We start from the raw sequence: 27,731 nt of genomic DNA, 5'->3' as shown, positions 1-27,731 counted from the left end.
GAAAGGAGAGAGAAAGAGAGAGACTTAATACTGACCCTAATCCATGATGGAAATTTTTGTTTGGTACAAAAACAGGATAATTATCAAATATAGCACGTGTAAGTTATGATTAGTTCATAGTCACTGAACTTAACACTACAAGACTGAAGTGCGGCCACCCTGATGGTTAACTGGTTGGAAAGATCAATGTGAAGACATACTTCTGATTTCAGCTGTAGTTTTTCTCCACAGACTTCATTCTCTTATGTGCTCCGGTTATGCTAAGCTTTTAGTCTAATTAGCAACCCATGTCAGGTTTTCAGGTAGGTCTGCTTGCCGCTGCCCCCAGCAGTATACCATCAGGCCTATATAGGACTTTTTCCTGAATGAGCAGCATCACTTCTGCCCTCCCTGAACCCTACTTGAATTGCTAAAACCAAAGCTACTCACCTTTTCTGCCAGCTCTACACAGGGAAATATGTCGTTATGGTCTTGCGACCTGGTTTGTTGTTTTAACTCAATGATTATGAGCTAATTAATTAATTTTAAAGATAGCCAAAGGATAAATCTTGTGAAGGAACTTAGGGAGAAATCAAATATAATATTCAGGAAAAGACCAGAAAATTAGACCAAATTTGTCTTCATTTTGGAACTGGATGCTGCATTAGTCCATCTTACAATAACACCAGCAGAGCTAAACCATCTATTTCTCTGACAGCCCATTTACTCCCTGGTTAGCATGTGGCTTGGGAAGCAGAATAGGGTGTCAGCTATTAATTATGTTCTAGTGATGAAAATTTGGGATTATATTAAGGACTCTGATAAATAGTGTTATAGTCTTATCCTCAGGCTTTGATTAAATTGTGGTTCTGTACTTATTTTAAAGGTTAGATAATACATTGTTCAGATTTTACTGTTTGTCTCAGGAGTAAATCTAGTTTGGAGATTTCCAGAACCAATAAAAACAAAACAAGATAAAACAATGAAAACAAAAATAACAGATTAATCTAGATTCAATTGTCATGGTAACGGAGAGGGGAACAGAAATTGTTCAGGTACCTATTCCCCTCCATTCCTCTCTCCCCTCTTGTCTTCCTTCCTTTGGATGGAGAATGTGAAATGTATATATGTGAAATGAGAAAAGAAATGTGTGTGTATTTATGTATGTATGTGTGTGTGTAGGATATTTTAAAGAAAGTAATTTTAGAGCAGAGTAGGTGAAATAATTGGTGTTCCTCTCAACTTAGTCTTAGCCTACTACCTGGTGCCCTCATATATCCAGGAAAGTAGATGTTTAAGATCTCTGCCTTTCCCCCATTTTCCTTAGACATTTTTATTTTTTTTTTAAAGCACTAACAGACCATTAACTTAAAAGGTTAACGGTTTTAGAAAATGTCCTATTTTATTGTTTTCACTTCATTGGGAGAGCTGTTTTACTTACTGTTTGCCTGTTCAAATGCTTTTCTCTGAAGATGATAACCACCACCTGCCCTTTTCAAATGATGTCTGCTTTATGTTCCCATATTATGTCTAAAGCAGCTCCTTGAAGTTATGGTTTGGATTTTCTAATTCTGGTAATTGCCTAGTAAAAAAGAAAAAAAGAGGGGAGCCTCTGGATTTATTTTTCCTTTATTAAAAGTAATGTAAGAGCTTAATTCCATTATAGTTCAAATTTCCTCCCCCACTTTGTCTCCTCAGACAGGTAAGAGAATAATTTTCAGTTTAGCATTGTCTTATTTCTCATTGATTAAAGATTAAAAATGCAAAACAACTGAGAGAATTGTTATACATTTCCCATATAAATAGTTACTTCTCCTATTTGTTGCCCTGAAAATGTATACAAGCTTGTTTTTGTGTAGTCTGATTTACTCCAAAGATGATTGCCTAAAAGTATTTTGCTACATCTTCCCAGCTTTTTCCCCAGACTCAGACTCTTTTCCTCTATTCTGTTAATAAGAATTGTCAACAGTTCTGACTATAGTAGAACAGACACTTGCTTACTTTTTTATTACAAGAAAGTATTTCTATAACTTTAGGTTATCATTATTGCCTATATCTTAGACATTTAGAAGATTCTAGAGCCTTTAAACTGTGTATCAGTCCTTCTCAAAGAAGAAAGGCTCCCCCATATTGAGTACTCATGGTTTTTTACATACTTTGTTTTTGTACAATTAAGTCAGTTATATACATACGTGTGCCTTTCACCCAGATAATGTGCACTGTACCCAATAAGTGTCAATTTACCCACCTCCTCTTCAGCTCTCCCCAGCTTGATTTTCACTGAGACTTATTTCCATATGTGCTCTTAAGTTTTGAGCAATTAGTTCCAATTTGGTATTGAGTATTCTCAATTCTAAAGATGTTTCACTTAAAAGAATGATTTCCAGTTCCATCCAGGTTGTTACAAAAGATATTAAATTGCCATTTTTTTTTATGACTGAGTAGTATCCCATAGTATGCATATATCACATTTTATTAATCCATTCATGTATTGGTGGGCACTTGGGTTGTTTTCATGTCTTTGCAATTGTGAATTGTGCTGCTATAAACATTCAAGTACAGGTATCTTTTTTATAAAATGACCTTTTCTCTTTTGGGTATATACCCACCAGTGGGGTTGCTGGATCAAATGGTAGGTCTACTTTAAGTTCTTTGACATATCTGTATGCAATTTTCCACAGAATTTGTACAAGGTTGCAGGCCCACACCCACTAACAGTGTATAAGAGTTTCTTCTCTACATCTATGCCAGCATTTTCTGTGGGACTTTTTCATATGAGCCATTCTCATTGGCATTAGGTGATATTCATTGTGATTTTGACTTTCATTTCCCTAATGATCAGAGACATTGAGTTTTTTTCATGAGTTTGTTGGCCATTAATATAGCTTCGTTTGAATGGTTTGTGCCCTTTTGCCTACTTTTTAATGGGGTTGTTTGGCTGTCTCTTGCTAATTTGCTTGAGTTCTTTATAGATTCCAGTTATCAGTTCTTTACCAGATATATAGCATATGAATATTTTCTCCCATTCTGTGGCTTGTCTATTTGCTCTGTTGATTGTTTTCTTGGCTATGCAGCTTTTTCATTTGATCAGGTCCCATTTATTTGTTTTTGTTGTTGCTGTGATTGCTTTGGGGGTCTTCTTTATGAATTCTTTGCATTGGCTGGTAACTCTAAGTTTTTCCAACCTTTTCTTCTAGAATTCTCAGTTTCCTAAATTTAAGTCTTTTGTCCATCATGAGTTAATTTTTGTGAGTGGTGAAAGGTGCAGACAGTCTTTCACATGTGATATCTAGTTTTCCCAGAACCATTTAGGGATTCTTTTCCCTAGTGTATGATTTTATCTGTTTTATGAAAAATAAAATGGGAATTCAAGTATGATTTCATGTCTGGGCTCTCTGTTCTGATCCATAGGTCTATGTCTCTGTTTTTGTCCCAGTACCACGCTGCTTTGGTCACTCTGGCTTTGTAGTAGAGCTTGAAGTCTGTTAAAATGATGCCTCCTGCTTTGTTCTTATGATGTAAGGTTGCCTTGGTTATTTGGGGTTTTTTCTGATTCCATATGAAGCACAGATCTATTTTTTCTAGATCTGCAAACAATGACACTAGTATTTTTATGGGAATTGAATTGAATCTATAAATGACTTTGGGTAGTATAGACATTTTAACAATGTTGGTTCCACTGATCCATGAGCATGGTCTATTTTTCCATCTGTGTATATCCTCTGCAGTTTCTTCTTGAGTACTTAATAATTCTCTGTCTCTTTTACCTCCTTTGTTAACAATACTCATGAGTATTTTATTTTCTTTGTTGCTACCGAGAAAGGTATTGTTTCTTTGATTTGATTCTCATCTTGACTGTTGTTGGCATACATGAAAGCTACTGATTTGTGTACATTGATTTTGTCACTTGAGATTTTACTATTCAGTAAAATCAATTCCAATAAAAATTTTTTAAGGTTTCATTTATTTAGGGAAATTTAATAGGTATGACCATTTTCCTCTTTTCCTTTCTTAAGGGAAGAAAACTTATTCTTAGAAAATCTGTCATTTCTCTGTCTTACATAGTTTGTATGTTTTAAATGTCTTTTGGTTTTGCAGTTCTTACTACCCTAGAAGATAGATGTTGCTCAGAAGATAAGGATATACTCGTATGTGGAAATTTAGGGTTACTTCTTAAGAGAAATTGAAGAAGTATTGAATGTAGCCCCAGGCAGGTTGAAAGGTGACAAGAAGACACCGTGTATATTACCAATTAGGTTGCAGAAACTGTAATACTACTACTACTAATAATATTAATAATAGCTAAGTTTTTAAGCCTATAAGATAAGGGAAACAATAATAACAAGCATATATTGCAAATACTTTATTCTAGAGAGAGAACTAAGTGCTTTCTTGCATTTTCTTGTAGTAGATCTTATCTAAACCACCTATCAACAATGTCAGGTCTTCTATTATTTGGCAATCAGGACTCTAGCTTGTGAAGTCAGCCTTTAACATAATTCTACATTTTTGTACAGTAGTTCTTGAGCATTTTGGCCTCCAATCTCTTTACACTCCTAAAGATTAGAACTGAAAGAGCTTTTTTTGATATTTTTGTATCTGAAATTATAACAGAAAAAATTTTAAATCAATTACATGTTAAATAGCATGTTTTATGAATTATAACTTTTTTTTTTGGTCAAATCTCTTTAATGTCTAGCTTACTAGAAAGCAACTGGATTCTCATATATGTTTCTGCATTCAACTTGTTGCAATTTGTTGTTTGGGTTAAACTATATGAAAAAAAACCAGCCTTATACAGATATATAACTGGACGAGGGGAGGTTATTTTAATGGCCTATTCAGATATTTATTGATATGCTTCTTTGATACTACTCCAAACTCCACAAGTGGTAGTTTCTTAAAAGTTAGGTGCAATGTGGAATCTACAACCATGTAATGAATTTTTCATACTCTGTGCATTCAAGGGGCAATGAAAGTTAAATAAACAAAATATAAATAATGTCTTTGTATTATGAAAACAGTTTGACCTTAAAGACTCCCTGAAAAGGTCCAGAGATCCCCAGAGGGCCTCAGAGCACACTTTGAGAACTCTGGTATAAGCTTAAGAAGGTTAAGAATCAGCCCAACCAGCTCAAGACCACAAGTGGATATATCCATGCCTTATATACTTCAACAATTGCTTTTGAACCCTGAGAAAAAAGAGACCAATACTTATCTCCTCCCCACCCTGCCAAAATAAAGAGAGAATAGAAGTAATGTCTCTAAAATGATTGAGAGCTCTGGAAATAAATGAACATAAAACTGTCATCTCAAAGTATGCTATTTTTCTTCTTCGATTAATTGAAATAAGTATGTGGGAATGCATAGATATGGTAGATGTTTTCTCAGAGTGGCGTGATCAGGTATAACTAATCAAACTCAAAGCCTTTAAAATTAGCCAATATTAATAGTGCTAAAATTGTTGAGGCTGCTAAATAAACAAGTAAAATAAAATAATTATTGCTAATAAACAAGTAAAATAAAATAATTCCCCCTGAACATTCTGTTTTAGAAGAACTTTCTGTATGCTTGCTAAGGGGAATTTAAAGTCTCATTCCTCTGGGGGAGGGTCATGGATTGACCCCATGACAGTCTGATTCCATGTGTTCTGTTGTCCTGCTTAAACAAATGTACAAAACTCTTTGGTGGGTGAGTCCCTGACCACTTCCCCCATTAGAGTGTGACTGTTTTAATAGTATTTTATATTTTTAAAAAGGGAGAAAAACACTTTTGTCTGGCTACTTAGATCACAGAGCCTCATTTATTTGTTTGTGAATAATGCCCCTGCATGTTTCATCTTTTTATAAACTAAATACTAACCTGAATAAGAAGTGTATTATGCAACATTTACTCTTTTTTTTTCAAATTCTCTTTTATTAGTATGTCTTAATGGTGCCTCTACCTGATTTGCTAAGCAAACATGAGATAATTTTATTTCTACTTGAAGACATGGAAGAGTTTTTGTCTACTTGTAAGACTTTTAACATATTAACGTGCTTTGCATTTTCATGATATGAAATTGTTACCAATGACACACATTGACTTTAACACAGCATTTCTCTTAAAAGTGGGGAGGGTGTATTTGTTTATTTGCATATATCATTTTATAGGGAGAATATTTTACATGTAAATAAATGTCTTCCTTATAATTTTTGCATTTATGAAATAAGTTAAACTCCTTTACTAGAAGTAAAATGGTCATCATTGATATCTCTGAATATAGTTCAGATTTTCATTTTAGACCAGTAAGAGAGCCACCCAAAATTACATTTTCAGCTTCTCCTTTCCACTAGATACAAGGGAATGGGGTAGGTAGAATAGGGAATTACAGAAAGTTCACAAGCAACCTTCCTAGAGCATTGGTTCCCTACCCCAACCTCTTTATTTTTCTTAAATCCATCTCATGAGCACTAGAGCTAGAGATAAATCTATATGAGTTATAAATCAGTATGATATGTTTTGTGGTGGTAATAATCTTTTGTTCTCCACCTAGTACCCAAGGTTTTATGTGGCATATTTTGAAAATTCACTTGTTTGAAAAATACTTTATGACATTTTAGAATATCTTGTAAAACATTCCCTCTCTACCTTCCTACTCAACTCAAAGTATCATGAAACAAAGATTGAAATACTACTGCCTTAGAAAAAAATCAAATATATCAAACAACATTAAAAACTGCTCCATAAACAATCCAAGACCTTTACATTATGAATACTAGTCTCAGGTCTTTTCTGACACCAATTCTCTAGCTCTTTGATTCTCTGACACCATCCTATTCTGACACTAACTACCCTGGTTGGTATCAGACTCAATAGATTTAAGGGCTTGATCTCACAGGGCTGACCTCAGTTCAGGCACCAGTCACTTTAATCTAGTCCCCAGGTTACCCACTTGGCAGCTAATTCAGCGGTTCTCACAAACCAAGCTTGACAATTTGCAAGAATGACTCGCAAAACTCAGGAAAATGCCGTACTTAGTATTGCAATTGATGGTAAAGGGTGAAAACAAACAATCAGCTAAAAAAGTACACAGGGTGAAATCTGGAAGCGTTCCAAGCACAAAAGCCTCTGTCCCTGGGGAGTTGATACATTTCACCTTCCTGGCACATGGATGTGCTCACCAGCTCAGAAGCTCTCTCGTCCCTGTCATTTGGGGAGATTATGGAGGTTCCATTACATAGGCATGATTGATTAAGTCATTTGCCATTGGAGAATGAACTCCATCTCCAGCCACTCTCCCCTCCCCAGAGGCTGGGAGATGAAGCAGGAAGTTCCAACCTTCTTATCAACAGTTGGTTCCTCTGGTGACCAGTTTTCATCCTGAAGCTATCTAGGGGCCTGCTAAGAGTCACTTCATTTACATAAATTCAGGGATGGCTGGAAGGGGTAGGTTATGAACACTGAAAGATGTTCCTTATTCCTATCACCCAGAAAATTCCCAGGCTTTTAGGTGGTTAGTGCCAGGAATTGGGGATTAAGACCAAATATAGTTTTGTTATACTGGCTAGGTTTCCTCCAGGCAGTGGAGAGGAGCTTTTAGAAGTATGGCAAGAAGAGAGATTTTTTCCTTTCATGCTTAATTTTCCCAAATCTCTTCCCTGGCCACATCCATTTTATCAGTTATCTATTTTTGCCAACCATGTTATCCCCAAATTTGATGGCTTAAAACAAACATTAACGATCTCACAGTTTCTGAGAGATAGGGATTCAGACACAGCACAGCTACAGGCATCTGGCTGGCTCTCTCATGAGGTGGCTGGGGCTGGGACAGACTCTGCAGGGGTGGGACACCTGCTCCCAAGCTCACACGTGTGGTTGTTGGCAGAACTTAGTCCTCACAATGTAAGCTTCTCCATACGACTGCACACAACGTGGCAGCTGGCCTGTCCCAAAACATGATATTTGAGTCAAAAGCAACAAGAAAGAGCCCCCTACATGGAAGCCACAGTCTTCATAATAACATAGACCCAGACGTGCTGTCCTATCACTTCTGCCATGTTCTGTTCATTAGATGTGAGTCAGGAAATCCAGTCCATGCTCAAGGAGAGGGGATTACACAGGGGCTTAACCATCAGGGGGTGGGGTTGTTGAGGCCCATCTTAAGGGCTTCCTATCACATCCACCCAAACACAGTGGATCTTAAGGTGGTAAGAAGTAAGAAACACTGGATGACAGGTAAGAAAGGAGCTTGTAAAGACATTTATCTAACTTTGTCACTTTCACTATCTAATACTTCTTCAAATTGTATTCAAAGTGTTTTCACTGATGTAGACCTATTCTGACCAATTTTACAGTCAGAAGCTAGATCTCAGCTAGAAAGCTATATATTATCAAAGAAGCAAAATCCTAGGAGCAGGAAATAAGTTTAGCTTTATTTATTTACTGTCAAATGAATAATGATCTCATATGCCTGTCTTTTTAAAGGGAGAACCAGGTTTCATTGGTCCTCAGGGAGAACCAGGCCTACCAGGGTTACCAGGAACAAAGGTAAGTACAATCACTTCCTTCCTTTTTTTCTGAAACTTTTGTCATATATTTTTAGTCCATTGAAAGAAATAGAAGGTAACTCAGTTATTGAGATGATCAGATTTTTTTGCCTAATAGAGAACAAAAGCTGCTTAATCTACCCATTACTGACACTTCAAATAGAAACACCATATTAAATAGAAAGTTAAGTTTCTGGAAAATTAACTCCAGAAAGCCTTAGGCAAGGCAACGGGATGGTGGAATATATTTGTTGTTCCAGTAGTCCCCCAAATTGGTCCTAAACTGGTATGATGCTATAACCTCCTGGCCATATGAAACAGTAGAGGAATTCTCAGGAGGAAAGCTAGAACTCATTTAATTCCTGCTCCTCACCAGCAATTCTAGGATATACTTGTAAATCAAGTGTTATTACTATTCCCATATTTCAAAGGCAAGTACTGATGTCATATAGATTCTTGAGTGCCACGCTCCGAAAAGATCTACTCTGAATAAAGTCTGCAGAACTATTCAATAATGAAAACCACGATCTTCTACTTGGCAACCCTAGAGAGAATGCTACAAGCAAACTTTTTATGTTGCCATGTAAAAATGTATGTTGCTGTGAATACAGTCAGGCCCATATTCTGTTTTTATCTACCCCGTTAGACATAAAAAGGTGCGGCTCTGATAATGGAACTTTACTCATGACAGGCTCATGAATCAAAGAAGGGGCAACATCATATCCAGCTACATTCTTTTATTTTTAAATCAAATCAGTCTTTGCCTTAATGTGTACTATGTTCACCAGAAACAAACCAGGGATGATTTCCAAGTGTTAGAGAAATATGTTCATGGTGTGTTCTGACAGAAGAATACTCATTTCCTCTGGTCAAGTGAAAATAACTCTAATCCTAGTAAATGGAAACTATGTATGGCCTAAGGGAGACTGAAACTCAGCGGAATTATGCAAAATTGTTGTTTTCTTAAGAAATTTCTTCCTCACATAATGAGCTGTCAGCCTTATTAACAAAATATGAGGAATGCCTGTTTTAGTTTGAGCAGATTCACACAAGAAATGCCTTCTGGAATAAAAAGGGAGAGAAAGCAAGGGAATGATGAGCATTCCCTATGGATAGAAGAACTGCTGTATTTATTCAGGTTTGCAGCCTCAGAGCCAGGTGAGAAAAGAAGTCAGCCTCCAGGGTGAAGACAGTAACAGAGAAGGTGAGAGCTGGTCATGTAGAAGGAAAGAAGGATGGACCAGAGCCGTAAATGTTTGTGGCATTTTGTTTGCTATACGAGTCTCTGTTCTTGTGTAAGAAAAGAAAGAAGACAGACAGGCGGCAGAGAGTGGAGTCCATCTCAAAATTTCTTTTCTTTAACTGATTATAAACTATTCTGCAGTTTCCAAAAAAATCGAGAGGTAGAATCAACAGTAGTTACTATTATGAAGAACCTAGCATTGTTCTACAGACCAAGTAGATTGTTACAAGTACATTGTTCTACCAAGTACTTTATAACAGGTACTGCTCTGAACCCCTGACCGTACAGTAAAGAATGTACTGTACCTCTTTTGTGCTTCCACAAGAAGGGATGTAGGTAGGAAGTGCATTTTATTAACAGTATTTGAAGTTAACTGTCATCTGAATTGCCTGTCTTAACAAGAGTTCAGTATCATAATGGGAAAGTTAGATTATTTAAAAATCTCCTTTAGCTGAACACTACTACTATTTTCCAGGTATATAAACAGTCTAGATTTGCACCACTAAATTTCAGATTTAAAATACAAACTGTGTTTTTTTTCTCCCAACACAGTGAGGAGAGACCATAATTAAGAAAGATATGTAATATATGCTGGGCTCGGTGGCTCACACCTGTTATCCTAGCACTCTGGGAGGCCAAGGCAGGTGGATTGCCTGAGCTCAGGAGTTTGACACCAGCCTGAGCCAGAGCGAGACCCCATCTCTAAACATAGCTGGGCGTTGTGCTGAGCACCTGTAGTCCCAGCTTCCTGGGAGGCGGAGGCAAGAGGATCACTTGAGCCTAAGAGTTTAAGGTTGCTGTGAGGTGTGATACCACAGCCCTCTACCAAGTGTGACAAAATGAGACTCTGTCTTTAAAAAAGAAAAAAAAGAAAAGAAAAATATGTAATGGCACCTAAAAATCTGTTTTATGTGCTGCTGTATGTATCTTTAGTGCCTACTTCCATGCCTAGGAGAGTTCTACATAAATGTAAAGAAATGGGATTATTATAGTCAGGATATTTTAGAATACTTCTACAAAATTGTTTATTCAGTAATTCAATAAAAGTTTTTTTTGCCAGCTTCTTTTCTATATTTTAGAATGGAAAGTAGGTGCAACAAAAACAGCCTCTGTCCTCCAGAAGCTTATAGTCTAGTACGGGAGGGGGAAGATACATAAAAAGATGGAAGTCAAGAAATAATATAATTTCACAGAGTGATAGAGAAATAATTAGGGGCATTGTGATTAAAAACGATTCTATGATTCTATGTAAAGATATGTAGACTCCTATAATGAACTACAGCCACATTTTTTTTAATGTTTTTAATTTTCTCTAAAAAAAAAAACCTTATAGCAACTGTTTTAGGATTCTTCTATAATTCTTAAAGTAAAATATTAGAAGAAACACCAATAATGTACATTTTTTTAAAAAATAAAAATTCCATATACCAACAGAAGCCCATTAGTCATACTTTACCAGCAGGGGATAAGAGGAATTTTTTTTAACAAAAAGGCAAAAAAGGATTTCTGGACCATCTTTATCATGTCAGATATCCAGTGAAGTCCCTTGGCTTTCTCCCAACCTGTCCATTTTCACACCCTCCTCAGTTAATGCTGAGAAACCTACTGAGATGTTGTTAGCCCTTACCAGAAGCTACCCACTTCTCTACAAAACCAGAAAGGCTTCCCAAAGTGAGCAAGATACAGATAAAGATCCTTGAATTTAAAGCCCTACATTACCAACAAGGATCCAATCCTATTTTTTTTTAATCGTTTCCAAGATGAATTGGTTCCTTCAGTGAGGAGGGCACTTCTCTCATTCATAAATGTGTCATCAACTGTCTGAATTTTAACTCTCTTCAATTATTAAAATTCTACTTCTTACCCAGGAAGTCGTTCCCTTCCCTCTGTTTAGGAAGTGTAAAATGATGCCATCTTCCTAGAAGGCAATTTGGAAAGCTTTTAAAGTATTCAGATGTTTTAGTGGGCCCGGTGGCTCCTGCCTGTAATCTCAGCACTTTGGGAGACCAAGAGAGGAGGATCTCTTGAGGCCAGCGGTTTGAAACCAGCCTGAAGGACACAGGGAGACTCTGTCTCTAGGAAAAGAAATAAAATGTAAAGTGTTCATACTTTTTGACTCAGCAATTCTCCAACTAGGAATATATCCTAAGAAAACAATCAGAGAGATGCAAAAACATTATGTTCAGAAACATTTATGCAAAAATTGAAGATTGGTCACAATCAGTTTTAAATTACAGCATTCTCACTTTAAAAGCTTTGTGACTTGGAGCAAGTTACCTACAGCTTCCTCATCTGTGCTTCCTCATCTGTGGAATATGGATAATTCCATTTGTCCTGAGGATTAAACAGGAGAATGCATGGAAAGTGTTTCATGCAATCAGTACTCACCCATGGTGTAGTCATCAACAGCAATAATTATAAAAGGTTCCCATCCTCCAGGACATAACTCAAGTCTCAGTGCCAGGGATCCTATCCACAACATTCAGAACCCAGGACGATCCCTCTTCTGTCACATGTAGTCTTAGTCCTTCATTCTTAACTATTTTGTTCATGTGCCTGTTGTCTAACTAGATCACTAGGTCCTTGAGGGTAAAAGCCATGTTTATACTTCATAGAGCCAGGAATACAAGATGTCCCAAAGTCACCCTTATAGTCATCAAACATTGGGAAAAATGTACAAATTTTACAAAGAGATGGGCCACACATAAAGAATATGTTATAAATATTTTGTAAAAATTTGGAATGAATATTTTGTAAATAAAAGTACATTTAGCTACAATTTCCCATTTTCCCTAAGTATGATGACTTTAGGGGTGATGTTTGGGACACCCTATATATCAAAAAGCTGTAACACCTGTATGTTCACCATTGTGAAATATGGAATCAGTACTATTGTTTTCTCCATTTTTATGGAGGAAACTGAGGTTTACAGAACTTAACGAATTTGCCTCAGAGTACAGAACTGGTAAATAACAGAGCCGGGATTAAAACCCAGGATGCTGGACTACAAAATCTGGAACTTAGTCACTTTGTCATATCTCTTGCAAGAAATACTTACAAAGTGGCTATAGAATGAAAATGGATGTCTCTTCCTATCTTGAGATACAATCATGATCTTTATCAATTCCCTTTAAACGTCTTTCTATTCACCAACAGAGCTATCTGTCAGGCATTTACTAAACCATTTCCTTACCTGTAAATTGGGGATTATAATATTATTATTAAACACATTGAATAATTGTTGTTTTTAGGGTTCCCCAGAAAGACAAAATCAATTTTAAAAAAGAAATGTGTATATAGAGAGAGAGCTGAGAGAGGATTTAAGAGCAAAATGGGCCCACAGATTATGGAGGCTAAGAAGTCCCACTGTATGCTGTCAGCAGGCTGGAAACTCTGGGATGCCAGTACTGTGGCTCAGTACAAGTTCCAGGGCTTCAGATCCAAGAAAACCAATGGGGAAACTCTCAGTCTGAGGCTAAAGCACAACCCGGCATCCTCAAACTATGGCCCCACGTGGGCCACATGCAACCCACCTAGGACATTTATCCAGCCTGCCAGGTGTTTTTGCCGCTGCTGCCTGTCTTGCTTAGTAGCCGACTTGTCCTGGGGCCCGCAGTCCAGCCCTCCAACGGTCTGAGGAACAGTGAACTGGCCCCCTGTTTAAAAAGTTTGAGGACTCCTGCAAAGACCCTTTTAGGCGGTGGGAGGAGCCTACTAGTTCAAATCCTGGAGTCCAAAGGCCAGAGAACCTGGAGTTCCAATGTCCAGGGGCAAGAGATAAAGGGTGTCTCAGCTCCAGAAGAGAGAGACAGAATTTGCCTCCCCTCTGCCTTTTCTATCTGGGCCCCCAGCCAATTTGATGGGACCTACCCACATTGAAGGTTGATCTCCCCCTCAGTCCACTGACTCACACACCACTGTCCTCTGGAAACACCTTCACAGACATACCCAGAAATAATGCTTTAGCAGCTTTTCATGTGACCCTTCATGCGCTCAAGTTGACACCTAAAATTAACCATCCAGAATGTTTTGATTATTAAATGAGATAAATTCATGTTAAGAGATTAATATAGTTCTGGGTACTTGGTAAATAAAAAATAACTCTCTGCTTTCTTTGATTTCATTCAACTTTTTTATTAATCGCCAAAAACCAGCCTGGGGCATCTGCTATTTACTTGTTTTGCAATTTGTGACAGGGTGAACGTGGGGAGGCAGGGCCTCCCGGAAGAGGTGAGCGAGGGGAGCCTGGAGTTCCTGGACCAAAGGTCAGTTCTTCTTACATTGGAAAATAGCATTTGTTGACTTGGAAATGTGTGCGTGAAATTTCTCAAGGTATTAAAACAGTCCAAATAAAAAACAGTTCATTGAAACACATACCAATTGGTTCTTTTTCAAAAGAGATTTTCCAATTCAACATACCCTGTTTACCTTACTCTGTTCAGCGATCAAATTTAATAACACATCCAAATGTAAAGAAGAAAGTGCTATTATATTAGCACATTATCAGTGAGTGTTAAAACTTGCTGAGAAAATCTCTGTCAGTTGTTTGTTTCTATGGTAACTTAATGGACTGTAACACCTTAAAAATATTAGAGCTAAGGATTTATTTGACTATTCAACCTTTGTTCATCTAAACTTCTGGCAAACTAATGTGGTCACACTTTATTTTAATAACCCATCCTAAAGACAGAGGAAACAACTTACTCTCTGATGAAAAGTAAATTTATGCAAACACTGTTGAACCTAATGAGAATTATTCCCAGAACTCTTCCTACCCACTGATGGGAGGGAAGTCTTCAGAATAATAATGGAATAAAGGTTGGGGAGACCAGCGAATGATCCAATGTTATGATGATGGTACTTGTGTTTAGTGTTATAATAACTGACATTGTATAGAGCCATACACTGAGGCCATTAAAAACAGTTAAAGTGTTTCCATTTTCTTCATTATTCTGATTTACTGCTAATTTCTCTTGTCTGTTCTTATTTCCTCTGCCATTTTCTCTTTTTCATCTTCATATTCTCCTACAATAGGGGAAGCCAGGTGAATCAGGAGCTAGAGGCCCAAAGGGGTCAAAGGTCAGTAACCATTTTAATGTAACGTGAGGCCTTCAAGATCTGTGCTCTTTTGCCTTTTCCACAGAGAATCGTGTTTTAGATTAAACCCACATTTGGGTTGCAATAATTTCATCCCTGTGATGGTTTCTCAAAACAATTGGTTTGTTTCATTTTGCTTGTTTTTGTATATACTGGTGCCTCAAACTATTCTTTTAAAAGAAGTCGTATTTCCTGTTTTATAAGAATAGTTTTATTGGAAAAAATTAAGAACTTTACTTAATTTAAATTATGTATTATATAATCTTATTTTTCACCCTTAGCTATCTTTGTGATAAATGTTCAAATTATACTTTGCTTTTAGGTTAGTAATATCCCAACAGGGCACTAAAGTTTTGCCACCAATTGAAATTCTTCCCATTGTCATGTTCTTTTTTTATCTGTAATACCGCATATACTATCAGCAGAATCATGTTATTTAAAATGCCATTAACTAATAACATGGAAAAATGGGGGCAAAATGAAGAAAAGGGAGAGCAGAGATTATTAATGTTCTATTGATAGCAAATTTAATTATTATACTCAATGCATTTAGCATAGTGTGGATAGGAAAAATTATAATCCTTTTTCCTGTTTATCTTCATTAATCCTTACCCAGCTTATCTGAATATATAGAAAGACATGTAAAAATGCTTTGAAGTTTACATAGGAACAAGCCTCACTATATTTAAGGCTGATCATAAGGAACCTTTAAATCTACACAGGTTCAAATTTCTTCTCCAGAGTTTCAGTTTACACTTCTGAGAATTTTGAGGGCTTAGACTATTCCTGTTGTCTCTGCTGCTGAGGTAATTACACCATAAATAAAACTTCAGATATTTTCATATTGCATTGGGGGGCTGGACAAAGAGAAAGAGAGAATTGGGTTTGCCCTGGCTGTGACCTTCAGCCCTGCCAACCTGGTCCACCTGGCTGCTGTCCACTTCAGCACTGTCTGTGTTTTAAAATGCTTCCACCGAAAACCAACTTTTCCTTAGAGTCCCATCATCTGAGGGAGGCCTGACCTGTGACCCGTCTCTCCTAATTATGCTTAGAATGAGCTCTGCTTTCCTTCTCTGTCCCAATTATCTATACTCTTCTTCAGAGGACAGGCAGCACAATTGCTTGGCTCTCTGTCCCTTTGCCCCAAATCTCTTCAAATAAAAGGAAGAACATGATTCGATTGAAAGGTAAAAGATTGCTGTGGGTGCCATGGAAACCATTTGCTTCGCTTTTGCAGATCCCACCTAGTGAGAGTTACTATATATTTTTGTTCCAAGATACTCTATTATGTGAAAAAGGAATTTTAATTCCCTTCGAGCTTCATCTTAAATAAGCATTTACCATTTGGTGGTGGTTACTGTTATTGTTTTCATCTTCAGAAGTTCACAATAAAAGTGACACTGTAAGGTACAAATACATCCGTAGACTTGAGAGATTTCTAGACTGTTGGCACCACCAATAATTAAGGTTTCCTTTTTTTCACTGGGAAAAGGGTGATCGTGGAGACAAAGGGGACTCTGGAGCTCTGGGACCAAGGGTGAGTGTGCCTCTCATCTAGACTTTGCCCCCTACAAGCTCAGATTTGAAGTAGTGCCTGTGTGGCTTTTCACAAGGCATCTGGACTAATAATACCCAATCACAGCATTGGAGATGGACTACCATATATTCCTGCTATCCACTCATCTTGTTATTTTTTATTTTAGTCGTCAGGAGCAGCAAGTGTGGGTATTCTAACACATAAAATGAGCTGCCTTTGGAAGAAAGTCTAAAGGACTTTTCCTATCCACTTTTTCTCTGTTCAATGAGCAATGGCAAGTCCATAGCCATCCAGCTAATAGAATTTTCCATATTTCACTTAATCCAATTATAAAGAAAGCAATAATCCATATGTTTAGAGCCTTTTTTAAAAAGAGAGGGAATTAGGACATGACTAATAGAAATTAAGTAGCAGATCTAATGAGTAGAGTAGAAGTCTTAAAAAGATATATACTCTCCTTTTTGCTGCCTATTTGGTTTAATTTTCATGACATTTCTGTTGAGAAGCATTTCCACAGAACAGTGTTCTATATTTTTAAATAATGAGGAAGCAATCTATGAGATATGGATGAGTAAGAAAAGGTTAGGGGTTATATTAATAAATATGGAGAAAGTCAATAAAATTTTGTATATTATGTCAAATATGGGCTATATATTTGCCTATATTTTATAATTTTCAGAAAACAGTATCAGAGATTAAATCATGTCTTGGCTGGGCATAGAGGCTCCTGCCTATAATCTCATCACTTTGGGAGGCTGAGATAAGAGGATTGCTTGAGTCCAGGAGTTCAAGGTCAGCCTGGGCAACATAGCGAGAGACTTGTCTCTTAAAAGTTCTATCATTTTGAAAATCATATCTCATTCTTTAACCTACAAGAGGCAGAAAGTTAGAAGTGGTTTGCCTATTCCAAAATAAGGACAGAATTGTGACGTATTTATTTATTTATGCTAAAGCACAGTTGGGCCTTAGTAGAGAAGTAATGTCAAAGAGAGTTGCAAGTTGTTGTTTTTGCTTCTGCCATAGTCCCCTCTATATGCTAGCATCTCTCCCATGATTTTCCCTTGGTGGGTTTCTGTTGCAGGGTCCACCTGGTCAAAAAGGAGATCAAGGGGCCACTGAGATCATAGACTACAATGGCAACCTGCATGAAGCCTTACAGGTAAGTGACTGCTCCCCGCCCTGACACGCAGAAAGGACACTGATGAGCTTCCATGCCAGGGGAACTCCGCTGCTCAAAGCACCCTTCTCCCTGTTCTCCTGAACCCATACCTTTCTCTCTGCTCCAGTTCATCTTCCTTGTTTTGTAGCATTTTGGAATCCCTTCTTTTCTTTCCCTTCTACTTTCGACTATATTTAAGCTTTTACCAGGTGTGAATCTTGTGCCAGTTGGACCAATCTTTGCCTCTTAAAGAGGGAGCTCAGCTGTGGAGCTGCAGCTGCTTGGGTTCAAATGTCAGTTTTCTTGCTTACCGAATGTGTGACCTAAGGCAAGTTATTTCACTTCTGTGTGCCTCAGTTTTCCTATCTGCAAAATGAGGATAGTAGCAGTCAGTGTCTGCCTCGAAGGGTTGTCGAGAGGACCAAATGGCTAAATACATATTACACACTTAGAACACTGTTACCACACAGTAAGCCCTCTGTATTTCTTATTGCTGCTGTACTTCAATTCTTTTTCTTCCTTTAAGTTAAAAATAGAGTGTGTGGCTTGTTTCCATCACCTTTGTTTCCTGTTCATCCTTTTCATGTTTAGACTCCTGCATTCTAGTCTCTATTATCATTCTGGGGCAATGTCTCTTCCAAAGGTCAGCAGTAACCTCTGTGTCAAACCCATTGTTCTCATCACCTTTGCTTTTCTGTGATATTTAGACCAAACCACCATCATTTTGAGACTTTCTTTTCTTGGCATATTCATCCTTCTGTGTTCTTCCACAGTATCATTCTGGATTATTTTGCTTCCTGCTCTATTCTGTGTGGGCCTTCATGTGTCTAAGAATACTTTCACTCTGGAAGCTCCATTTCCTACTGACTTCCACGAGTACATGCCATTATGCCGATTACCTCTCCCACCTACCAAATGATTTCCTTTCTTAACAGACTAGTTTCTGTTACTGACCCCGCGAGTCTTTGAATTTGGGGGGATAGAAACTTTAGAGACATTTAAAAACTATTTTTAGTTATATATTTATTCTATTTTACCAGGTGCTACTACATTCTTTTGAAAGTGTCTCTTGAGGCTTCCTATTCTTCATTTCCAAAAAGTCCATCTCCTATTTACTTTATGCCTAATGTAATTCCTTTCCCCAGAATGTCTCCCTGACTTTCTTATCCATCCTGTGTATCACTCCAAGGTAATTTCAATAATTTCGCTCTGCGTTGAGGGTTCTAATTGGCTCAGAAATCTAAGTGACCTCTCACTGCTTATTTGATCAAGCTCAATCTTCTCCATTTTAAGACTATAATCTTGCCCTTCCTATGATGAACCTTTTATTTCTCCACAGCATAGAGTTTTTCCCTGTGTGACCATTCTTACCATATTCACACAAATGTCCTTTTCGACTGGGTGCATTCCACTCTTTTTTTCTTTCTTTCCCATCTAAATCCTATCCTACAATCTATGGTTGCCACCCAGGTGAGTTCCACCTTTTAATTCTGTACATGTTAGTAGTCAGGGCCCAGTAGTTTATCATCCATACTTGAATTTAGTCTTGCCTCTCATCAGATTGTAAATTTTTTGGTGACAGAAAATGTGTTCTACTTACACATGGGTATGTAAATATTAAGCAGTTATTGTTTGAATAAACATGCTTAGTTCACATGTATAAGCCATTCTTTTTTCTTTTTGAGATAGAGTCTTACTTTGTTGCTTTCAGTAGAGTGCTGTGGCATCATAGCTCACAGCAACCTCCAACTCTTGGGCTTAAGCGATTCTCTTGCCTCAGCCTCCCAAGTAGCTGGGACTACAGGTGCCCGCTATAACACCTGGCTATTTTTTCAAGATGAGGTCTTGCTTTGGCTCAGGCTGGTCTCAAACCCATGAGCTCAGGCAATCCACCTGCCTCCGCCTCCCAAGTGCTAGCATTACAGGCATAAGTGACTGCACTCAGCCATATTACAAGCCATTTCTTTGTTTGAAAACCAAATTAGTTGTTTGAAATATTTCTCTGCTATTTTGTACCTATTTGAATCATTTTTCCATCCTCATGATTTCACTGGCATGATCCAATTATGGGAGATCTATACCTCTACGGGTCCTTTGCTACAACTACTATTTTTAACTAGTATTTGTTAAATGGTTTTTCTAAAATCTATATTCAGTTCAGCCTATTTTTCTGATCTTTTCATTCTTTATCTTCTGGTAAAATGCAAAGAAAAGCATGTTTACTGTTTACTACTTGGAGATTTGTTGCTTTGACAGTATATCCAGTCAACATCTGTTCCTTAGTATAAGTAGACCAGTATAAGTACACAGCAGCCCCTGGATTATTGTAAAGTTCTACAGCCAGTTTTATAAATAGTTCCCTTTTCCATGGGTTGATAACTATATGTAGAGAGAAAGAGAGAAAGAGACAAAGTTTTGGTGTGCCTACTATGTTTTAAGGTTCTTACTTATAAAATAGTATATGGACACTTTTTAAAAACTTAATTTGTTAGCAGTATTGTAGATGTCCCTTAAACAAGGACATTTCAGTAGCACTATAATTCTTGCTACCACCTTTAAGAGCTGTCTAGCCTCTTATCTTCCAGAAACTTCTCCAAAATTATTGGCCATTTTCTGCAAAACTATGAATGGGTTGTTAAAGCAATCTTTGCATGAATAGTAACTAGCATGAACCAAGCTATTTTAGCCTAAAATGGAAATCTCTGTTTCAGTCTCCCAGCTACTACTAACTAGCTGAGTCATTTTGGGAGATCACTTAATATACCTATGCTTCAGTGATCTTATCTGCAAAATGAAGATGTTATTGGAATAGATTTTTCTATGAGTCTGTGGAATCTAACATTATTACCAGAGCTATTTTGGGGAGCTTCTGAATACTTTTTACTGATAGGCCTGAAAGGAGTATACTTAAAAAAAAATGGCACATCTTAATATGAAAAGATATATATCTCAGTTTCTTTTTCTCATCTTGAGTTCTGTATGACTATAAAGCAGTCAATATGCCTCGTAGTCAGCTAGCTCATGCTGATGTCCCAACCTAAAGACTTATTATTTTTGTGGTGTTGTTAGGACAACTATATGTTGCACTTATAAATAGCATACAGTTATTTTTTTCAATTCAAAACTATTTATTGGTTTTCTTACATAGTGTTCTAGTAGATTAAGAGTCCCTAGTAAAATCAATTAAGTTACATTAAGAAGAAGTGGTAGACATAATTCTTTTGATGTTTAGTAATAGTTTCACAGATTTCATTTGATTATTGCCTCTCTGAAAATAATCTACCCAAGAAAAACCCACCTCAGATAAATTAGATAAATAGGAGTATATTACAGTTATAATCAGACTACATTAGAAATTTAAAACTTTACTGTTGCCTCTATTGAAAATTGGTGTTTACCCAAGCATTACCATAAGCTATTTATTTTTATTTAAGGTGTTTAAATTTCCACAATTAACAGTAAAACCTGTTTCCTAACTCAAACTTTTAAAAATTCTCATCACCATTTAACTTAACCTGTTTTGTAGGATAAATCATGGATAATTTTAAGCTTGCATCATTGTAAGAAATGAAAGAAAATAACCTTGAATTCTAAAGAGATTCCTATAGTCATCTCAGGGAATAAATCACACAGCAGCCTCCGAGGCTTTACCCAATTTACAGTTGCTCTAGTTCACACCTCCCATTTCACATCATGTCTCACTAGAGAATGGCACGTCTTTCTCCATTACTACCAAAAGTTCTGGTTTTCAAATCATTACTGCAGTTCAAGAGGAAACCCTGCTGAGTTTATGTAGCTTTAACTTAGAGGGGCCATGTACATGAAATCCAGAGCGAGCCGACATCTTTAGGACTTCTCTGTGTGTCTGCGCTCCAACGCTTCCAGACGGTGGTCAGAACTACATCTGTGTGAAGTTAGCTTGCTGTCATTTGTTCTTCTGTTAACTGTATGGGACGCTACACAATTTTCAGGTCTTACAAACATAGTTACTTAACAAAATCATTTAAAACCTATCTGTTTATTGAGTAACTGTTAATAACTTTTTTTTTACTATGCAGCTTAAAAGAAAACATGACAAACTAGTTTGTGTTCAGGCAAAATGAATTCATATATGGCACAGGGTGGAAAAACTTCACAGTTCAAATTTTAAACTCCCTTTCCTCTCTAAGGCTTTATAATTCTGCTTTCTAGTTTGCAAGTAATATGTAATCAGAAAGCAATGATAAAAAAATTATTTCCACCCTATAATTTTCAAATAGCCTTGTTTAAGTGACTCATCTATATTATAAGAGTAGGAAAAGTAGCTTTCTCATAACTATAAATCCAATTCTTGTTCTAGGTGAATCCCTTAAGAATAAAGTAAATGATACCTTATGTTTCATAGATCTGAGGGTATAAAATTCTAGGCCCTCCTCTTTTATATACCTGGTCCTCAGTTTGTGGCTATTTTCCTTTTTATCTTAGATGCACTGATTTTTTTTTTCCTATTATGTTTTCTCTAAAGCTATGATGACCATGACTGATTTTTATTATAAAATGCAAACTTTAACCATATGTGTACATGCAGAAATATATAACTTTCCAAAGAAGTATGACATGGTGTCACTAGAAACTCATTTAAGTGTTTGATAGGAGATTAATAATGTTAAAATTGTTTTTTACAACAATAATAAAAACAGTAACAACCACTTGAATAATTGGAATGGAGGGGTAGAAAACAAAAAGATAGTGTTAAATTGACACTCACAAATTTACATATAATCAGATAAAGTTTCTCTAAGACCAGATCCCCTAGTGGAAAATATTCCCCCCTCTGTGATTTCATGTAGTACTTATAGGCCCCATAGAACTTTTCACTCAAGATCTAAACTAGAAAGTATTAATACAAAAATATAACTCATGGATTAGGGATCATGTTTGGAGAGTCGTACTTTGAGAGAATATAATGGGGTGCCAAAAATATGCATACACATTTTAAGAGGTCTTGTTGGAAGTTAAATCAGTCATTCCCAAAAAGTGTATGAATTACAGGTAAAATGGATTTGTATAGCACGTCTAGGGATGCTTAACCAGTAACAGTACCTTCAATTCAACTTCGACAAGTAATAATGTAGATAACCTCACTTAAGGTGTATATACTTTTTTTGGCACCCTCTATTTTATTACAGTTCTCTAGCTCTTTAAGAAACCAGATTAATTGTATGTCAACTAATATCTTTAGTCATGGAAAGCACACACACAAAGTTAATTTTAATGCAACAGATAAGCTATAGACTAAAAGAAAAAGCATGCAATAGAATATTTCTGAATTCTGTAGTCAAAGTGCTCTCTAGAGTAGACCTTTTATCCTACCTCTAGGATAGTAGAGCTTTTATCAATAGCAAAATCTCTCAGTTCACAATTTTCTGCTGACAAAACCCTAGTGTGCATTACTTTACTGTGTAATATTTTTCATCAGGTGAATTAAAAATGTGACTTTTTTTTCTTCAACCGTAGATTTCTTTTTACATGAGATTCTAAAATGAACTTTTTAAAACTCTTTACAACTATACTGTGTTGAAGATAGGATAATATATTTTCAGTGTCTTTTCAATTCCTTCTAAGTCTTCAGAAAATATGCCAAAACATATGCAAAAAGTTGATTACTTCAGAAATGTGTAATTGTATTTTGGCACACAAATAGGTAACTCTGTCTTTGTCAATGCATTTTCTCAACAGAGGATTACTACTTTAACTGTCACGGTAACTCCTATTGCATGATTTCTGTGGTCTGTGATTTTGTATTTGGTGTTCCTGCATGCCAGTCAGAACGATACTAATGTAGCAATTGTTTTTATCTGACAATTTTGTGTGTCCTTCTATTAATAAGGTTTTACAACATCTGTCCCCATCAAGTCACTTTGTCTACTTAGTGAAAAAGTCATGAAACAAAGTTATTGTTAATTTTCTTCAGAGTCTTTGGCCTTGTCTTAATAATAAAGCTTTGTTCTGTTCTTTAGAACTTGAGAAATCAAAGCCCTTGGGGTGGAGGGGGCAGTGTATCTAGAAATACAGGTAATATTAGTAAGCTAATTAATTCCAAGAAGGTGAATTTGGGGCACAGCTGCAATTTTACATCATCTGTTAGAATCAACCCAAAAGCATCTTCAGTATTCTTTTGACCTAAAATGTGTAGATATTTTAGTGTATATATATATCTGTGTATAATTTTATAATTATATAACTAGTGAAATTTCTTCCCATTATAATCAAGGCTAAGGGATATCTGATTCTGACAGAAATAGGAGAAGTGTGTAATGTGTTTATTATTTAAAGCATGAGTTTTAATACATATACTTACTACTTTTTAAAATTGTGTCTTTTCTTGATTTAGGGTCCCCCTGGACCTCCCGGACCTCAAGGACTACAAGGGCCAAAGGTTATTCTTTATTTACTTGTTTCCATTTACCATATCCAGTACAGAGGAGCCTGTACTAAGGTTGAGGATATGTATCCTTGAAGACCAATCTTATGAAATGTCACAGAAGCTGAGATTGGCCATATTGCTTCAGAGAATGACGTAAAGGAATGAGGTTTGGACTGAGGGCAGAGGGAAAATTAGAAAAGAAGGTGCAGAAATTAAATTTAAGGAGGACATTGAAAAAAACAGACTATTAAACAAAATAAAAACAAGTTCCATAGAAATTGTAAATGTGAAGAGATATTAAATGTGATGTATAAAAAAATAAAATAGAAGGGCCAGGCAGGGTGGCTCACCTAGCACTCTGGCAAACGGAGGCGGGTGGATCCCTTGAGCTCAGGAGTTCAAGACCAGGCTGAGCAAGAGTGAAACCCCATCTCTAAAAATAGCCTGGTGTTGTGGTGGGCTCCTATAGCCCCAGCTACTTGGGAGGCTGAAGCAAGAGGATCACTTAAGCCCAAGAGTTTGAGGTTGCTGTGAGCTATGATGCTACAGCACTCTACCCAGGGTGACCAAGTGACACTCTGTCTCAAAAACAAAAATAAATAAATAAATAATAAAAGAAAATAGAGGAGGACTGAAGGAAATTTACTTTGACATTGAGGAAGGTCCTTCCTTCCAATTCATTTGTAATAAAAAAGAAAGGAAGCTTTAGCATGATGCATTCACAAATGACAATTTGGAGGATCATTTTTGAGTCTTATTTATACATATTCCTGTACTTTTTATATTCAGACATTCTGCTATTTTAGTCTAATCTAATGAAACACACCAACTACAAGCAGTAAAAACCTAGTTACTTGATTCTATCTAAATTTGTTGATTGTGTTAAGTTTATCCTTTTAAACTTAAAGCTTAGTTAATCAACCATGTTTGATCAATTAACACACAGCCCATGACTGGCTTTTCAGAACTGAGCTACATGTGTTGAAATTTGGCTTTCATCATTGGATTCTTGTAGAAGATTCAAGTGTCTTTGAAATTCATCTTTTGTTTATGCTTCTTAAACCAGATTATTTGCTTAAGTCTATCATAACACATATATCAGCTTTTGTACTCTTCTCTTTCTAGATGCTTAAAAACAGAAACCTAGTACATAGAAAAAATTATTTTTCTATTATATAAAGGAATATAAAGCAAAATACTACTGAAGTCCTTGCCTATGTGAAATGTATTTGGAACATAGATTGCAATTTCAAAGGGGTTTTATGCATAACATTAATGTAAGGTGTAGGATTCTTAACTGTGTATTTCTCCACCGCATTCTGGTCTCCCTAAGAGACGTTACGCAAAAAATGCTTCAGTCACATGCAGTCTTTATTCCTGCTGAGCAAGACTGCGTGGATCTCTGTTTTTTACTATCTTGGTGAACTAGACTGGACAATCTAGAAGGAAATCTGCAGGTTCCTTTTCCCTTCATGTAGCGTCAACCAAGGCGTAAGTTCCTTGCTTCATCTCCTCACTTGACTAAGTCTCCAAAGCCAAAATTGTTCCCTAAGCTAAATACATACCTCATTGCTCATAAACCTCAAAATTTTCTAGGACTTTTCTCTGTAGCCCAAAAAGCCTAGAGAAGCACGAAAGGTTTCTATCCCTTGACTCAAAGAGGCAAAAAGGACCACCTCACTCAAAAGTCTATCTCACTAAAACCTGTATCTTCCCTAGACAAAAGGGCCCGTGAGAGAGATTTCCAACTTGGGTCTTCCCCTTTGCCAGAGGCTCTGGTGCTTTTTACTGCTTCTGTATTCCTTTCCGTCTAATAAAAATCCTATTACGACTAAAATAATAATAATAAATAAATAAATCCTGTATCCCCCTGGTTTTATAATCCAATTCCTATTTATTTAATAATTCGGTGATGCAATAAGTAGTTTTTAGCCTCTGATTTGTGATAAGAACTAGTAACTGGTAAGGATACTAGTAAGAGGTTTCAACAAGGAGCTTAGTAAGGGAGATAGGCAAGTAAAGTCAGAATTAGTAATAAATAGAATAAGTGTTTTCATTAAGAACATGTGCTGTGGATGTGCATGAGAAGGGCCCTCTAAGTCTTGGGAGTCACAAGTGGCTTTGAGTTGAGACTGAAAGATGAGGAGAGGTTGGCCAGATGAATATCTAGACAAGTGGTGTGGAGGGGGAGTTAGTCATTCTTCTCTCTTCACACCCTAGGCATCCTTCTACTAAATTGTCATCCCTACCAGATCCACCCCACAATGGTCTTGTAACTGAGCTCTTGTGTTAGCTGAGATAGTCCTTTATGCTCTGTTTGAGAAGATTGGGATAACTGGGATGAGATGTGGCTATGACCAAGAGACAGCAAAGTGTAGCCTGAATCAAATATAGAACTCATTGTAATCTCAGAACTCAGTCTCAAATGGAATGGGAACTTATACAATGAGCATTTCTCCTTCCTTTATCAAACAAGAATTGTTTGGTTTCTCAGACATCAAGTAACTTTCACAAACCACATTTGAGGGGTGAGGGATAAATGAATGACTCATGAGTGATGCTTTTCTTTTAAACACTTGTGAGTCATATTTTAAAGGGAAAAGCTTAGCAAGGCCATTATTGGACCCACAGTGCTGACAAGTATTCAGACTGTGAATGAAATGAGGGCTTAGCCAGGTGCATCCAACCTCAGCAGACTTGTTTGTGGCAAAATAAACTTTCCTGCTACCGCAAAGAGCAGGAAATCTGAAATAAAGAAAAGGTCCCTTTTCCCCTTTTTTATTTCATTTGTTTAGAACCATAAGGTCATACCTTCCTTAAACATTGGAAAGCTCAAATTTCATGCTATAGCCCACAGCTCTTAAAGTTTTTACCAGGGCAAAGAGCTCTACCCATTTCAATATTGTGGTTTATAGCATCAGCAAACAAGCCTTTCTAGAAAACTACAGCCCCAAGTTAGCTCCACTGGGGTTGGAAATCTGTCTGTGAGGTAGTTCCCTCACACTCAGAAAGAGCTGTTGATACAAAGTTGCCACGATGTGAGAATCAGAGGTATCTGTGATGGGATACACTTAAATGACTGTCTTCCCTCTTAAGGAATTTGTTCAGTATCTCTCAAAACCGAAAGGCGACTAAGCATCGGTTATTTAAATAAATCTCAGGCATATTATATAAATTTGTTTTCAATGGAACAATCTTTGGCCAAAAAAAAAAAATCTGTATATTTTGAGTTTGTCAAAAGTTCGCACAAATCATAATATAAATAGTAAGTTTTAATTCATTCCCAGCACAGTATAGGAAATTGAATTGATCCAAAAGTAATTCCACATGGACTAAAAGATTATCTGATTTATAACATCCTTCAGTGAGGTATTTCTGGAAATAGCACACTCAACAATCATGAATTTGTATCTACTGTTCAAACTGTGCCAATTAAAATATTCTTGTAAATTCATGAGGTTTTGCATTTTATTTTTTCTTAGGTTTAGTGTATGGTTTGCTTTTTACTGAAGTTGGAAACAGAGAAACCACACAGATTTTGTATGGAGAAAAAAATTAACTAAAGCATATAGGCTGTTATTATAGGCTATGGTCACCTATCACATTATCTCGGTCAGTTTTCTTTCACCGTATTTTTCAGCCTGCATCTCACATAGAGAAGAAAGTAAAAACACTGGATCTAAGCTATCTATAAGTATTATGGATAATCTTCAAGAAAGTTATTATTTAGATAATAATCTTAGTTTAGATATGTGTTGTAATAGAGTATTCTTGTGTTACCA

At 36.6% G+C, this 27,731-nt stretch overlaps 1 protein-coding gene across 1 annotated transcript in view; it reads left to right on the top strand.

Annotated features, from left to right (window-relative positions):
- Window positions 1-27,731, top strand: part of COL25A1 (collagen type XXV alpha 1 chain) — a 162,895-nt gene that overhangs the window by 108,978 nt on the left and 26,186 nt on the right. Inside the window, 5 exon segments of the mRNA XM_012809279.1 lie at window positions 8,446-8,508; window positions 13,947-14,015; window positions 16,340-16,384; window positions 17,466-17,543; window positions 23,917-23,961. Of these exon segments, the coding sequence (XP_012664733.1) occupies window positions 8,446-8,508; window positions 13,947-14,015; window positions 16,340-16,384; window positions 17,466-17,543; window positions 23,917-23,961 (300 nt within the window).

The sequence above is a fragment of the Otolemur garnettii genome, unplaced genomic scaffold, assembly GCF_000181295.1.
Source record: "Otolemur garnettii isolate 467f Iridium unplaced genomic scaffold, OtoGar3 scaffold00103, whole genome shotgun sequence".
NCBI lineage: Eukaryota > Metazoa > Chordata > Mammalia > Primates > Galagidae > Otolemur > Otolemur garnettii.
This window is presented reverse-complemented; position numbering and strand designations above follow the sequence as displayed.